At 56.7% G+C, this 14875-nt stretch overlaps 2 protein-coding genes and 1 long non-coding RNA gene across 4 annotated transcripts in view; 1 reads left to right on the top strand and 2 right to left on the bottom strand.

Moving 5' to 3' along the window:
- The window catches only part of Tcte1 (t-complex-associated-testis-expressed 1), a 13099-nt gene extending 8662 nt beyond the window's left edge, over positions 1 to 4437 (bottom strand). Inside the window, exon 1 of the mRNA XM_003473630.4 lies at positions 4213 to 4437. The gene's annotated coding sequence lies outside the window, so the exon portion shown is untranslated. The remainder of the gene's footprint in view (positions 1 to 4212) is intronic.
- Positions 3868 to 5675, top strand: LOC134473677 (uncharacterized). The gene is made up of 2 exons (XR_010044052.1): positions 3868 to 4030; positions 5354 to 5675. It is a non-coding gene; the product is annotated as an uncharacterized LOC134473677 (long non-coding RNA).
- On the bottom strand, positions 5676 to 14875 carry Aars2 (alanyl-tRNA synthetase 2, mitochondrial). 2 transcript variants are annotated; one of them, XM_003473831.5, is made up of 22 exons: positions 14601 to 14875; positions 13533 to 13724; positions 12987 to 13132; positions 12611 to 12778; positions 11849 to 11993; positions 11179 to 11324; positions 10941 to 11049; positions 10594 to 10632; positions 10399 to 10510; positions 9955 to 10088; positions 9534 to 9678; positions 9237 to 9409; positions 9013 to 9126; positions 8770 to 8910; positions 8064 to 8201; positions 7852 to 7961; positions 7619 to 7727; positions 7210 to 7332; positions 7008 to 7118; positions 6544 to 6627; positions 6359 to 6469; positions 5676 to 6059 (listed from the first exon to the last, which is right to left on the bottom strand). In XM_003473831.5, exons 1-22 carry the CDS (start codon positions 14841 to 14843, stop codon positions 5895 to 5897), a joined length of 2958 nt encoding a protein of 985 aa, XP_003473879.2. In that variant the 5' UTR covers positions 14844 to 14875; the 3' UTR covers positions 5676 to 5894. The 2 variants fall into 2 exon arrangements, with proteins under 2 accessions (XP_003473879.2, XP_063094865.1); XM_063238795.1 differs by having other exon boundaries at positions 12987 to 13148; positions 14601 to 14786.

Genomic DNA, 14875 nt, shown 5'->3' with positions numbered 1-14875 from the left:
ATTAACACATTTACCCTCACAAAAACTTTTAGAGATAGGCACTCACATTTCCCCCTGCTTTCTGATGGGAAATGGAAGCACAGAGAGGTTAACTGACTTGTCCAATGTTGCACAGCTTATAAAGAACAAGGATGGATTTCATCTGGTCTGTGGTCATCTGGTGTTGAGGGCATTTTGGGCTGGGAGAGAAAGGACAGGGAACCAGGCATGGTCTGCCCACGGTGCTGGTCCCTACGCCTCTGCTCCTCGGGGTCTCCAGCCCTGAGCCCTCCTGTGATCTCCCCATCAGGACCACTCCCGGTTCTCCTGGCCCCACACCCCAGGCAGCTTGGAACACAGAAGTATAGGGAAAAAGGCAGCTCAGTCTGGTGCTGAGGACAGGGGATGCAGTGCGGCGGGGTCTGGGGCCACCCTGCCCTGTGCTCGGAGACCTGGGGGCGGGCAGGGCTGACTGCCCAGTACTCAGCACCCTCAGATGGCACCTGCCTCAAGGCCTTGTGGCACGGCCTATGGGGAGGGACTCGGTAATCCGGGAAAGGCATCCTTGGCAGAGGGAGGGACCAGATGGTGCTTGCTGGTGCCAGGCAGCTCCAGGAGGAAGAGCCTGGCTGAGGAGGTTGGTGGCTGGGCAGTGTGGGGACGTTGTTCCTGCGTGATGACACCCCTTGTGGAAACCAAATGGGAATTCAGCGAAGGCCCACTTTGGACTCAGGACCCTGCGAGGGGGCGGCTGGAATGAACACTGTTTTAGTCCTCACTGTGAATTTCCTGCTTTGCCAGTTACCTGCTGTGTGACCTTGGCCCAATTACTCAACCTATCTGAACTTCAGGGTTCATGTCTCTAAGTGGATGATGCTTCTTTCCCCATGCTGGAATTCCTCTGAGATGCTACCTGGTGACTACTGGTGATATCTGGAAAGGTTGCTGGGGGTGGGTGCAGGTGACAGCACAGGGTGGGCCTGGACTTGACCCAGGGACCTTTCTCTGGGTTGAAGTAGCGGTGGTGTTGGAGGCTGGCTACACGGCAGCATGGAGGCAGGGAGAAGGGTCAGGCAACGGGCTGGCCTTGCTCCTTGACTCCGGGCCCCTTCCTGGCTGTTCTGTTAGTCCCTGTGGACACTGTGGGTCACACCGCAGGCAGCAGCCCGGGCTTGGCAGGGACATGCAGATTCCTAGTGGACATTGCTACATCTATACCCAACCTCACTATTCTGGTCCCTGCTCCTCTTCGTTGGAGACCCCTCCTGGGGCAGGGAGACCTTTCCCAGGGCCTCAACAGCTGCCAAAGGGAGGGACAGGGCCACTCTGCTCCAGCTGTTACCATAAGAGCCCACCCAGGAGCCTGGGACTATGGGGCCTGGCATCATTTCTAAGGCAAACACTAGGATCGTTAACTGTATAATACGCTCACTGTGATCATTTTCCTTTAATCACTTGCTGTTTTAAAAATATGAATCACAAAAATAGTTTTGGTGAGGTGTAGCAGGGCACATCTGTAATCCCAGCCTTCTTCGAGCCTGAGACAGGGGGATTTTTAATTAGAGCCCAGCCTGAAAAACTTAGTAAGACCTTGTCTCAGAATAAAAGAGGCTGGGGATGTAGGTTAGTACAAAAGCCCTGGCTTCAATACCCAGTACTGGAAAACAAACAAACAAACATGTTTTTGATAGGCAACTTTTTACCAGATGCAGGTTTTTGTTTTGTTTTGATACCAGGGATCAAACTCATAATCTTTCGTTCTCCATGAAGGCACTTATACCAATGAGTTAAATCCCTGGCCCAAAATGCAGGATTTTGACCCTGAATGTTTTTTTTTTTTTTTTTTCTCTCTGTTTTCTTTTTTTTTGTTTTGTTTTGTTTTGTTTATCGGTACTGGGGCTCAAACTCATGACCGCCTGCTTGCAAGGCAGGTGCTTATGCCGCTGAGCTAAATCCCCAGCCCCTGACCCTGAATGTTTTAAAAAACTTACTTTAAAAACCTAATGATAGCTGAGCATTGTGATGCATGCCTGTAATCCCAGCACTCGGGAGGCTGAGGCAGGAGGATCTTTGTGAGTTTGAGACCAGCCTGGGCTACAAAGTGAGCTCAACACCAGCCTGAACTGCACAATGAGACCCTGTCTCAAAAAGCCAAAAAAAAAAAAAAAAAAAAAAAGTGTATATTTAAAAGGATAATGAGCAAAATGAACTTCTATCTTCCTGTTATTTATGTTGTGAAGATACTGACACGTGGCCCCTCTCTAGGTGGATGTCACCCTCTGCCACTCTTTCTCCCGCAGGTTTCACACTGTGCCCACGACGCACGTGTTGAGCCCCCCCATGTCCTGCTGTCCTCTCTCAGGGCCTATCTCCTTTCTCCCCTGAGCTCAGTGGTCCGGGCCATCCTGCCCACGCCCCATATCTGGGTGTTGCTTCCACTTGCCTGCTCCCCAGGCCCCTCTGGCCTTTCCTGTTGCCATCACCATAGTCCAGCTGTTGGGCCAGGGGCTCCTGGCATGAGCTGGTCCTCCCATGTCTGGACCTTGGGAAGCCTTTTCGTCCCACTGGGCACAGACAGCTTCCGGGTTCCTGTGTCCAAGGCCTCCCAGCTCTTGCACTCAGGACACTGCGGGCCTCTGCCACTGTGCCTGGGAAAGGGAAGCTGGTGCGCTGGGTCTGAGCGTAGTAGCACCACTCTATGGGCTTTCCTGTCCCCTGCACTGCGAACACGGCCTCCAATCCCTGTCATTACTGAGTGGGGCTCTAGGGTGGGGGCTGCTCCCCACTCTTGCCCGCTTGTATCTCAGGCCTGCTCTGGTAGGTGCTGGTGTTTGGGGCTGCCCCACACTTCTAAGAATAGCTGCTGGTGAGGAGCATCCTATTGGCCCAAGCCATTGGTCCGGGGGTGGCTACAGTGCCAGCCAATCAGAGCCCTCCTCAGGTTTGTCCAAGTGCAGGCAACAGAAGGACAGATGTCCTTGAAGGTTCTGCAGCCCCCATTGCTGGGAACCTCTCCCTCACACACAGGGCTGCCTGCAGCAGGAGGCACAGAGTCCAGAGGGAATGGATGGCAGACCTGGAGCACCCCGGCACCTTCCTCCCTATCCCTGAGACCCCAGACGGCCCGGTGCCTCCATAATCCTGAGACCTAATATGACTGCTGTTTCCAAGTCCCTTTTGCTGAAGCTGAATGTTGCTAGGTCACAGTTTGGTGAGAGGAATTATGGGAAAATCTTGCCAGGTACTGAAATAGTTCATTGAGCCAGCTGAGAAGGGCCAAGGCCCCCAGTCGTCACTTTCAGAGCTGGGACTGTAATGTGGTAGCCTTATCCTCTGCAGCTACGCTGCACATCCAGCCTCACAGCCCTGCTTTCCTGGCACTGGACAGCATCAGCTCAGGCGTGACGGTAACAGGTCCCTTCAGAATTATTCTCATCTGTGTCTTCACCCACCCTATAATGGAGGCAGGGCAGGCTTCCTCAGCCCATTTGATGGATGAAGAAGCTAGTGACTGGGACAGGGACTGGCTGGCTCCTGGACACCTAAGAGGGCTGCATACTTTGAATGTCAAGCATAGGATACATAACAAGAGAAGATACACAGATGTATGTATGTGTAAAATCCACATCCCAGTGAGAATAAGTTTCAGATTCTCCCATTTAATCTAGGCACTGACTTGGAGGCAGGGATCCCCCACCCACCACCCATAGATGACATTACAGGGGCCATCTCACCCTGCTGTCACAACCCCCGCCCTCAGCAATCCTCCCTCCCTATGTTGAGAACCCGTAGTCCCCACTCTCCCAGGCTCCCTCTCTCATCGCCTCTCTGATCTCCCGCACTCTACCGGCTCCGCCCCGCGCACTGGCTCCGCCCCACTCACCTGTACCCAGGGTCCCTAGGACAGCCCTCCTGGGGCGGCTGTCCTAAGACCTTGGTTTTGTGTCTATCTCTGCTTTGATCTCTTTCATGCCCACAGTGACTTAGCTTAGGACAAGCCACACCTACATTCCCAGCTGAGGAGTCCCCGTTTGCAGCTCAGAGAACAGAGGTAAGAAAGTTTTCCTAACAGCCAGGCAGGTTGCTCTTCTGCCCCTTGAGAATCATGGTCCCCCGATCCCCCGAGCCTGCTCCCGCTAACTCCTGCCTGCTTAAGTCTGCTGCCTCAAGAGGAGCTCCAGGGGCCTGGCTCCCAGCTCCCTCAGACAACCCAGCAGTCCCTCCCCATCCTACCTGGGGTGAGGACTCTGGCTTCTCAGTAACTGAGGGAACCACAGCCTGGTGTGTGGGAGGGGAAGAGAGGAGAAATTTCTGGGCCTGCAGGGGGAGAGGTTACTTTTCGGAGGGTCCCAGGGCCTCCAACACTGATATACTGGGGTCATGCAATGGCCCCAGTGGGCCAAGGGCGCTGGCCACGCTCCCTACAGTAGCCAGGTAGGAGATCACTAGAGACGCTGATGTTGCCAGGGAGTTGCTAGGGACGCCCCGCGTTGCCAGGGGCGGGGCCAGCGCTGCGTTGCGTCAGTCCGTGATTCCCACAGATCCACCGAATGCAGGGGCAGGCGGTTTGCGGTGCGGGCTGTGCGATATGTGGGAATGTGCACTTTGAGGGGCGAGTTCATATTGGTTGTGCTCCTCTCTGGGAGAGGACCTGGAAAAGCTGGTGGGGAGCAGAGTAGGGAAGGGCTAACCCCACCTCTCCAGGATCTCTCATGGCAGGCCCAGGCAAGGAGCCTGTGATGCTCCCACAGCTCTAGGCGGGCACCAGCACCTTCCAGCCCCAGTACAGGGCGGAAGGACAGGCGGAAGGAGCAGCTATGAAAAGGAACTGTGCTCCTGGTGGAGAGAGGGTTCCCGGAATGCTGAGCTTCCTTAAATGTCAGCTCGAGGGGATCCATTACTGGTACCACAGACCCTATGGTGACTCACCAGTAACACTGGGCACCACACCTAACTTGGTGGCCACCCTGAGGGCCAGTGAGACCTGCTGCTGCCAGTCCCACACATCATCTCAGGAAGACGCTGCAAGGAGACAGCTGGTACCTAGGGACCAGGGCCTCCTGACCTTGAAGACACCCTTGGGCCTCTCCTATTCCCAGCATTGGTGCTGCAAGCTGGTGACCCATCCTGATGAGTGGAGGCTGACCGTTACCTCAGCTTCCTCCCTCAGGCTGGGCATGTGCTGGGCAGCTAGTTTCAAAAGTGTGTAGTTGCCCTGGCTGTGTCATCACTAGGGGCCAACTCCCTGCTGTCCTCCAGCCTGCAATGCTCTTGGCTGACTGTCCAGCTCAGCTGCCCCCTGATCCCTGGTGTCACTGGAATGTCATCTACTGACACCACCTCTTCACTGCTCCCTCTCCACCCCTCACCCCAGGGGGCACCACTGGACTCAGCAGTTGACCAGCTCTCACTGCTCAGCGGACTGACCAGGCAGCGGAGCTGAAAGAAAACTCTGGACTTCTGAGTCTGACCTAGGAGGGTCTGGCTAGCTGCCATGATCTCCACCTGACACTTCCAGAGCATCTGTGGGTATCCACTGTCACATGGACCATCCCGGAACTCCGCCAACGAGGTGGTCCAGATCTGGATCCTGTAGGCTTTTCTGTGTTATGAGTGGTCACATTGGTGATGGGTACCCTTGTCATGGTGGTAAGGCCAAGCCTACCCTTTTTAAAGAAAAAGAACCTTCCAAAGCCTTCTGTCCTCTGTGAAATCCACTTTAATGAGCAGTCATAGCCTTAGTAGCTGTTTGCACATTTGATGGGAGTAATGTTTCTGTGTTCCCAGTCTATGTGTCCTTGTGTCAGGCAGGAACAAGTGGCCTCCTTCAGGTCAGCATCTAGACATTTGGGAGGTCGTGGGTCTCCTCTAGGGTACCAAGTGCTTGGTTCCTATAGGTCCCTGAAGTGCTGGGGTCAGAGCTGGTTGAGGGCATAGGCTCGGGCTGCACTGAGGGCAGCGTCCAGGTCTGCAGTGCTTCCGGTGCCCTGGGCCACCACATTCGAGCCCCAGGCCCTGCCTCCCATGTGGCGGCACACAGCCAGAGCCCAGGCCTCTGCTGAGAAGGCAGGTGTGGCACCCTGGGGACAGACAGAGTTAAAGGCAGGTGATGTGGAGCAGCCCCAAGGGGCCCCTCCACCCCATCACAGTGGCTGGGCCAGTGAGCAGCTTTGCAGGGATGCAGGGAAGCAGGTCTTAGGCAGGGGTGATCAGGGGATCTTGCAGTGCATTCTGGGTTGGAGAAGGCTGTCTTTAGGGACAAGGAGCTTGCCCTGTCCCTGGCCTGGCCGTCCTTAGAGGTTTCCACTCCTTGCCCCAGTCCTTGTTTGGGGGTGGTGGTGTGAGTGTGGAACCCGAATCACTGGCCATGCTCCCTTACCTGGGCCACCTGGCAGGCACATAGGACACTGCCCACTGGCTGGGGACTGAGGAGGAGCACAGAGGTTCCTGGGGCGAGCTCACACAACTGCCGCACCACCTTCACCAGCATCTGGGAAAGGGAGGGCATGGGTGACCCTGCCCCAAGGACATGTTCCCTCCTCCAGCCCCTGCACTCACACAGACCGAGAGGGACTCAGCAGAGACAGTGTCCACGATCAGAGGCCCCTTTTCATGCCGCCTCAGCAGCTCCTGGGACTTCACAGCAGCCTGCAGAGTGGAGGGACACAGGATGAGAGGGCTGATCTGCTATCGCTCCCATGTCGGAACCCAACCCTCACCCCAGCCCTGCTGTCCCTCCCCAGAGAGGCATGGCTTGCTGGCTCCTCTCTCAGGTACTACTGTCTCCTTTCCCCACCTCGCCTGTTCCCTTCCGTCACAGCTCCTGGCCCTACAAACAGGTCCCCACAGGTGAAAGGGGGCAGGCCAGCTGCAGGCGGCAAGGAGCAGGCAGAGGTGGGTGCTGCTCACAGTTGAGAGGCCTCAGGAGGGAAGGCTGCAGCAGAGACACTATGTGGGACCAGCCTGGTGATGGTCCTGACCGGCGAAGGAAGAAGAGGCTACCACTCATGGACCACCTGTGCCCTCACCTGACCCAGCTCCAGCTTGCGGATGGTGGTGTTGGCACGGCGCTGCAGCAACTTCAGCCTGGCCTGCAGTGCCCTCCGCTGCCACTGAGGCATCATGGCATTGTCCACAGCCTGTGGCCAGGGGTAGAACTGTCACCTCTGCTGTGTCCCCAAGCTACCCCACCGAGGGTGGGCAGTGGCTCCATGGCAGGGTGGCCCTCACCTCTGTGAGTCGTCCTATGTCCTTGGACAGCTGCTGAGCCTCCGCCAGGTTCCTGGTGCCCTGACTCAGACGCTCTGCAGCTGCGTCCACCTCCCTGGCCAGGCTCTCGCCCACTTCTCGGGCCTGCAGGGTGGGGACAGGATAGTCAGGGCCACCTTAGGGCAGGGGCTTGCAGCCACTGCTGGTTAACACCAAGTCAGAAATGTGGAAGAGTCGGGTATGATCATGGCACCAGCGCTATGGTAACAGATGCCAGTTGCCAACAGCTGGCACAGCCACACCAGTGTGCCAATGTATGTGCACCCATGCTGGCTGTGCGGTTGGAATCCCTGAGCCTGGCAATATCTGCAGTGTGTGGCCCCTGCCCCATCCACACTCGGAAGTCTCCTGGGCCCACTAGTGTGCTGACCTGCTGGGCCTGCTCCCCAGTGACAGCCAGCAGGCGGGTGGTCCCCTTGGTGAGCTGATGCTCCCCAGTTATAACCAGGTCCCCCACAGCCCCTGTGCGAAGCAGGTGCCTGTGGGTGGGAGGGAGAAGTCAAGGGGATGAGGGAGTAGGGAGAAGCCTGGGCCTTGGGCCAAATGCTATGTAGCTCCACAGACCAGGAAAGGCACAGTCCAGGGTAGCAGGGGATGACTCACGTCCCACAGCAGAGCTCCACAGAGGCCTGTAGTGCAGCCTGGGACATGGGGTCCAGGGCACAGGCCACAGGCACCCCAACTGACACCACCCGCACAGGGTCTGGGTACACCTGCAGTGGAGGAGCTGGGCTATAATGGCTTGTGGAGGACAGGTATGACCCGCTGGGGATGTCAAGGACAGCCATTGCCACCAAGAGGGTGGCCCTGCTCACCTCTTCGAGGGATCGCAGCCCCGGAATGCAGGCAGTGAGTTCCAGAGGTACCTCCTCCATGTACACGGGCTTGTCCTGCTGCACAGCCTCCTGCACGGTGTCCTCTATGGTCCTGAGCTGCTCTGGGGTCAGGGGGGACTGGGGCAGGGGGAGACTAACAGCGTCAGCCCCATGCATGTCACTCTCATGTTCCCGGGACTGTCCCCAGGCCCCGGGGCATGGCTGGCATGGGACAGTGGCTCTGTAAGCAGGGCAGAAGGCTCCAAGAACTTGTGAGAGGGGCCTGTGGGAAGCCGCAGGCCTTCACTGGGCACCAATCACTTGGCAAAAGCCACCAAGAGGAGGCTGTGTCCTCAGGGAGCTTAGACCAGGTGGCTTGGCAGGGGGAATGCAAGAGGGGGCTGTGGGCACAGAGCAGTCAGATGCCACAGGACCTGTCAGCTAGATGTGCTCGGAGCCAGGAGATGGGATGAAAGAGAAGAAGGTGGTTGGGTCTGACCAAGGCTGGTTTGGGGCAGCAGCAAAAGCATGCTGGTGGCTATGGGTGAGGAGAACCACACAGCAGGACTTCAGGAGGTCACCATGGCTAGCCTGACTCCTTACTGGCAGGAAGAGTCTGGGAAAGGGGCTTCTAGAGAATCACAAAGACCAAACAGCAGTGCCTGGCCCTTAGCCTGGTCATTCTGCCCCATAACATTGGGCTTACCTGGGTGGCCACGTCAAAGCGCAGCCGTTCAGGGTTGAGGTGGGAGCCCCGCTGTTCCACGTTGGGGCCCAGGGTCTCCCTCAGTGCCCAGTTCAGCAGGTGGGTAGCTGTGTGCTTCTCCATGCAGCTCAGACGCCAGTCCTAAAATGCTGCTGTCACTCAGGGGCCTGGGTGGGGCTGGGTGTGGGGAATGGGAGGGCGAAGAGGCTGCAGAGACTGAGGCCTGCGTGATGGGACTCTTACCTCATCCACGTGCAGCTGCACCAGGTCCCCCACCTGTAGGTGCTCAGAGGCCAGCACCTCGTGCAAGACAAAGCCCCCCCAGACCTGGGCCTGGGTCACGGGGAACAGCACATCCTAGGAAGGACAGGGCAAGACACAGATTGACTGCTTGTGACTTCCCTGGCCCTGGCCCAGTGTGGCCCCAGCCTGTTCCCATAGCCATTACCCTGGTGTGGGGACACTACCTGCTGCTCTATCCGCACCAGATAGCCCCGGTCTGAAGCCTGGCCACCCTGTTCAGCGTAGAAGTTGGTCCTGTTTAGAAGGAGACCGCAGCGCTGGCCTGGACCCACACTGGCTACAGCAGCCCCATCCTCTGTGTACAGCTGCAGCACCTGGGCCTCACAGGGACCAAACTCTGCAGGGTGCAGAGGGCTGTCAGTGCCAAGTGGGAACTAGGGGCATGGCCTGTGGGTCTCCACAGTGAGCCCTAGAGGTGACCTTAGCAAGCCTGTGCCCTGGGGACCGATCCTGGCTCTCACCATAGTTCCCAGTGGACTGCAGGGAGTAGCTGTACTTGGGGCTGTCATCGGTAGGGGACACCCCACGGTGCTGCAGCTCTGCAAGCGCATGGACATCAAGGCGCAGTCTCTGCTCCTGAGCTGGCTCAGCCTGGCGGCCCCGAAGCTACAAAATACAAGTGCAGGGCACAGGTGTCTGGAGAGCTGGTCCTCATGGGCCCTGCACCCTTGGGCTGGCTGGAAAAGCAGCCATGGGCTGGGCACCCTGGGACCAGGCCTCCTGCCTGCCCCTGCTGTCCCCTGGCCCCTCTCCAGGATGCTATGCTGCCCTATCCTCTGCTTCCTCCCTGTAGGCTGTGGCAGGGCTGGGGGCTCCATCCGATCATCCCACAGAGCCCAGGGCTGGGCAAGGGGCCGATATATCATGTGTCCCCACCCATACCTGGGCCTCCTCCTCCACCAGCTGTGCCAGCCTTTCAGAGTCCAGATGCACGCCCTTCTCTGCCAGCATCAGCTCCACCAGGTCTAGGGGGAGCCCTAGGTTCCCAGACATAGACAGGGACCAGGCCACATCAGCTTTAGGGAAGGAAGACAGTCTGTTAGGGATAGGCAGGGACAAAAGAAGGGGGAAAAGTGAGGGGAGGGGAAAAGATGGGGCTCTAACCATGCAGGCAGATGCCATAGAAAGGGGAGCTGGCATGTGTGGGGCAGAGTGGCTGAGAGCATGGATGGGGCCAGCAGGGCAGAATTCTCCCTGCACATGGCACTGTGTGTTGGAAGGAGAGGACTCGTGGGTGGGGGTCAGGAGAGATGAGCTGGCCTGGAGCCCCATCCTGTGCCTGGCCATGTCTGTGCACTCCTCGCCTTTGCCAGGTCCCTAACTCACCAGGGAACAGGTCAGAAGGCCCCAGACGCTTCAAGGTGCGTTCAATGATCCGCCGGCCCCGCTGCAGTGAGTCCAGGAAGGCGGCCTCTTCCTCTGACACCAGGCTGGCTATCTGGCCAGGCAGGAGGCAGTGGAGCTGGATGCCCCTCAGGGAGCACCTCTCTCCACAGCTCTCTCATCCCCACGGTTTCCTACCTGGGCTGAGTTCCTCCGCAGTTCTGGATACGTGTCTCCCTAGGGAAGGACAGGTGACAGATAACAGCCCATTGCATCTCTCTTGGCCTCCCTAAGGATGTCCTAAAGACTCAGCTGCTCTGAGGGACTCATATGGGGACAGGGTTTCCAAAGGGGAGGTAGGGATGCAGGAGGAAGGGTCCCAAGGTCACAGGATAGGCAGCCTGGGAGGGGGCTTCCTGCAGTGCCCCTGCCTCTTGTGAGCAAGTATGGCTTTGTCAGTCCATGACACGTGCTGGGCTGGAAGGGAACACCATGTGCCCAGGCCAGGGGTACTTTGAAGTCCAGGGAGGAAGTGCTGCCCTTACCAGTGTCTCCACTACCACCGGCACCAGGCTGCCTAAGAAGCCAGGTGGTGCCTGAAGCACCTCCGTAGAGAACCGCACAGCTCGACGAAGGATCCGGCGAAGGACCAGCCTACAGGAGGTCAGAGCCCAGGGTGAGCCCCACAGCTGGCTTGCAGCCAGCCTGCCCCACCTCTCCACCTGCCCCTCCTTTCCCAGCAACCTTGTGGCCCCTGCCCTTGCTGTAGCTCCCAAGACTCACGGGGCCCCTGACATCCCCGGGAAGACACCATCGGCGATGCAGATACTGAGTGTGCGGATGTGGTCGGCCACCACACGGTAGGCTGTGTCTGTGTGTCCCTCATCAGCTGCTCCTACCCGGCCCAAGTAAGGGGGTGCCCCACAGCCCTGCAACGTGGGAGAAGAGACAGGCAGATGGTGCTGTTGGTGTCCTCATAGGGCTCTGCTTGGCCCAGGTGACGATCATATCTGTGACTACTTGCTGGACTTCTACTGTGCCATGAAGGACATGGCATCCATCCTGGAAACAGCCCCTCTGGGAGGCATTACTATCTTTGCTTTCAAGGTGAGGAAACTGAGGGTCAGAGGAGCAAAGACAGGCAGGCTACACCACTCATGGGCCTACAGAGTCTGGCTTCTACTCTCGTCTTGGTGGCAGTTTGCAAAAATGGCCTGTCCTGAGCACATGCCATTCTGCAGTATGACTTCATAGTTGCTCCCTGTCTTAGGATGAAGTCTGCTTCTTCCTCTCCAGCCTGTGCAGCCCAGTGATTTGCTCTGGCCCGTAGGACACTGTTCTGGGCCCAGCACTAGGCTCACTGGGACCCAGGGAGGAAGCTACGTCTTTACCAGCATCTCCATTACCCCCAGCGCATGCTCCTTTCACACATGTTCCACTGCCACCTGCTTACCTGATGTATGGCGTGGAGCAGTGGGGAGAAGAGGTCAGTGTCATAGGTGGAATGCTTGCCTTGTAGCATGGCCACCAGCCTCTCCAGGCCCATTCCTGTGTCCACGTGCCGCTGGGGAAGGGACTGCAGGCTTCCGTTGGCCTCTCTGGCCAGGGACAGTGTGCAAGAGGAAGGCAAACCAGGATTAGGGGGTAAGGAGGGTACAGCAGAGTAATGAGGGATTCCAGGGGGCTGACAGTGGAAGGAACCCAGTGGGTACCCCGCCTCATACCCAGTGGCAAATGGAGAAGGCCGTGGGTCCTGCCCTTTGTCATAAAGGGCCAACCCCACCCTCACTCCCACCTTCACCCCAGCTGGGCCCTTGCCTGGAACCAAATGCCACCTAATGCTCAGAATTCTTTGCCTAGAGAGACAATGTAAGGCTACAAAACAATCTTAGAGATCATTAGGTTCAACTGTAACACACTCATGTAAGAGGTCAGAGAACTACAGTGACCACTCTTTCACAGTCAAAGGCTAGGGATTCAATCAGTTATTTTCTGAAAAGTGTTTAGAAATATGTCTGACACATACTAAGCGTTCTTCAGGGTTCTTTTTTTGTTTACTGCAGGGCTTGGGATAGAACCTGGGCCTCACGCATGTTAGGCAAATGCTCTACCCCAAGCTGTATCCCAGCACTGTTCGTTTTACAAGTGCATCGGTCTGCTGACTGCTACCTGTTTCACTTCTAGCTGTGTATCGTGCTGCTTCAGCGCTCATTACCTGTTGTACTGCATGAAGACCAGATTCCAAAGCTCCACCAGCTGAGGGGCTCCCACCCCACCAGCCAGGTCATAGTGGATCTCAGTACAAGGCCCACAGGGGCCAGTGTCCCCCATCTCCCAGAAGTTCTCTTGTGGTCCAAAAGAAAGCACACGATTGACAGGTACCCTGGGGAGAAGACCAAGGAAGTGGCAGGAAAGGGACAGATTCAGAAGCTGGGATCCCCTCTGCAATGAGAGCCCTCATCCAGGTACTCACTTGGGAAGAGGAAAAACAAGGTTGCCCTACAGCACTCTGGAGGCTCTGAGGACTGGTGCCAGGTCTGTTTCCAGTCCTCCTGCCTTCTCAGAGTGGGCTGAGGAGAGGCGTGACTTACCCTAAGCTGAGCCAGATGTCTCTGGTCTCCAGGTCTGGGTCCAGTCCTGCCTTGGGATCACCACCAAAGTAGGAGACCCACAGCCTGTCTTTAGGGATCCCGTAGATCTGAGTCAGCAGTTCCCAAGCCATGCTGCAAGCCTCCTCCTGCAGCAGAAACCAGCTGGAGGCCCACATGTATGCAAATCGAGCAACAGTAACTCAGGCTTCAGATTGAGACAAAACTGTCCAATGCCCACCCCATCATGACCATTTTTGCTACGGCTTCTATTCCTGCCCAGAAAGCATCCTGTTCTCTTAACATTTCTCTTTTTCCAAGTCCCTATTCTATGAAATTTTCTGCCCGCCCTGGCCTAGAGTGATCTTGGACTCCAGTTAGCATCTTAGCATTGTTGTCTGACCACTTTTCATGCACATTTGACCAGCAATTAGGCAGCAGGCACTTAGAATCCAATCGGGGAAGTGAGACACGTTCTTCTGACACACATTCCTCCAGCCATTTGCCCCTGCATCTAGAAGGAGGCCTTGCCTGAGCCGGGAGACTCACCTTGAAATATTCACCCCCAAAGGCCCAATTTCCGAGCATTTCAAAGAAGGTATGGTGGGAAAGGTCTCGGCCCACATCTTCCAGGTCATTGTGGCGTCCTCCAGCCCTCACACACTTCTGGCTGTTGGCCACACGTCGGAAGCCAGCCATCTCACTTCGTGGATCCACAGTGCCCAGGAAGATGGGCTTGAACTGGGAGCACAGGAAGGGGGAGAGAACATCTCAGTGGACACAGATGTTGCTGTTCAGAATGAAGGCTGACTGTAACCCTGAGACTACAGTGTGGTCTTGTCCTACGTGCCAACTGGGGAGTCTGATGTGGCCATCTCTAGTGTGTGTGAGGCAGAGAAAGGGTAAAGAAACCATGAACCAGAGATCTGCTAGGAAAACAGCAAAAATAAAAGGAAGAGGAATGTATGAATGGCTGGAAACAGGAGATTGATAAGTAGATGCCTCTATCTCACTTTTTAACCATACCCCAAACTTTCAGGGTGCAAAAAGGTCTATGGGGTGCTAGGCACTGAACACAATAACAGCATTTGGTAGGGAACTTGTACGGCCTTTACCCTCCCACTCATCTTTAATGTTCAGGTGAGAACTATTTAGGGTAGTAGGTGGTTGCTCAAAGATCCAAGCTTAAATACAGTAGCTAGCACACAATAGGGTATCTGATGTACAAGTTATTCTTTTTTTTTTTAATCGGTACCAGGGATTGAGTACAAGTTATTCTTACTGAAAGATGTTAGGACTGGGGATGTAGCTCAGTGGCGGAGCGCTTGCCTAAGCTGCGCAGAGCCTGGGCCTGATTCACAGCACAGAATGAATGCACGTACGCATACACGCATGAGTAAATAGGTAAATGCATGAATGAATAAATACAGTCCTTCCCCCATCAGGATGTAAAATCCAATCCTTCTCCACCAGTTTTCCCTCCCGAGCCCCGCCCCCAATAGCTTCGCCGAATCACGCACTGCCCTTATTCCCCAGATGCCGTGAGCCCCGCCCCCCAGTCTCGCGCCCAATCCCGCGGCTCCTCTCTCCGAAATTCACGGGCTTGCCCCGCCCCACCTGGTTCATGCCCGCATTGACGAATAGCAGGCTAGGGTCGCCGCGGGGCCGCACAGAAGCAGAAGGCACCAACCGGTGGCCATGGCGGTCGCGAAAGAAGCTCAGGAAGGCGTCCCTCACGGCCGAGCCTTGGGTTGGAGGGGGCTGGGTGGACAGCGGCCGTCGGCTGCGGCCTGCCCATGAAGGCGACCTTCGAATAGCCCGCCGAAGCCGCCCAGCGACCCCTGCCATTGATGCCGCCATCTTAACTCCGGGCGGCGGCTTCACGGCATCAA

This window comes from Cavia porcellus, unplaced genomic scaffold (assembly GCF_034190915.1).
Source record: "Cavia porcellus strain 051 isolate PalLab524CR breed Dunkin Hartley unplaced genomic scaffold, mCavPor4.1 scaffold_28, whole genome shotgun sequence".
In the NCBI taxonomy this organism is placed as follows: domain Eukaryota; kingdom Metazoa; phylum Chordata; class Mammalia; order Rodentia; family Caviidae; genus Cavia; species Cavia porcellus.
This window is presented reverse-complemented; position numbering and strand designations above follow the sequence as displayed.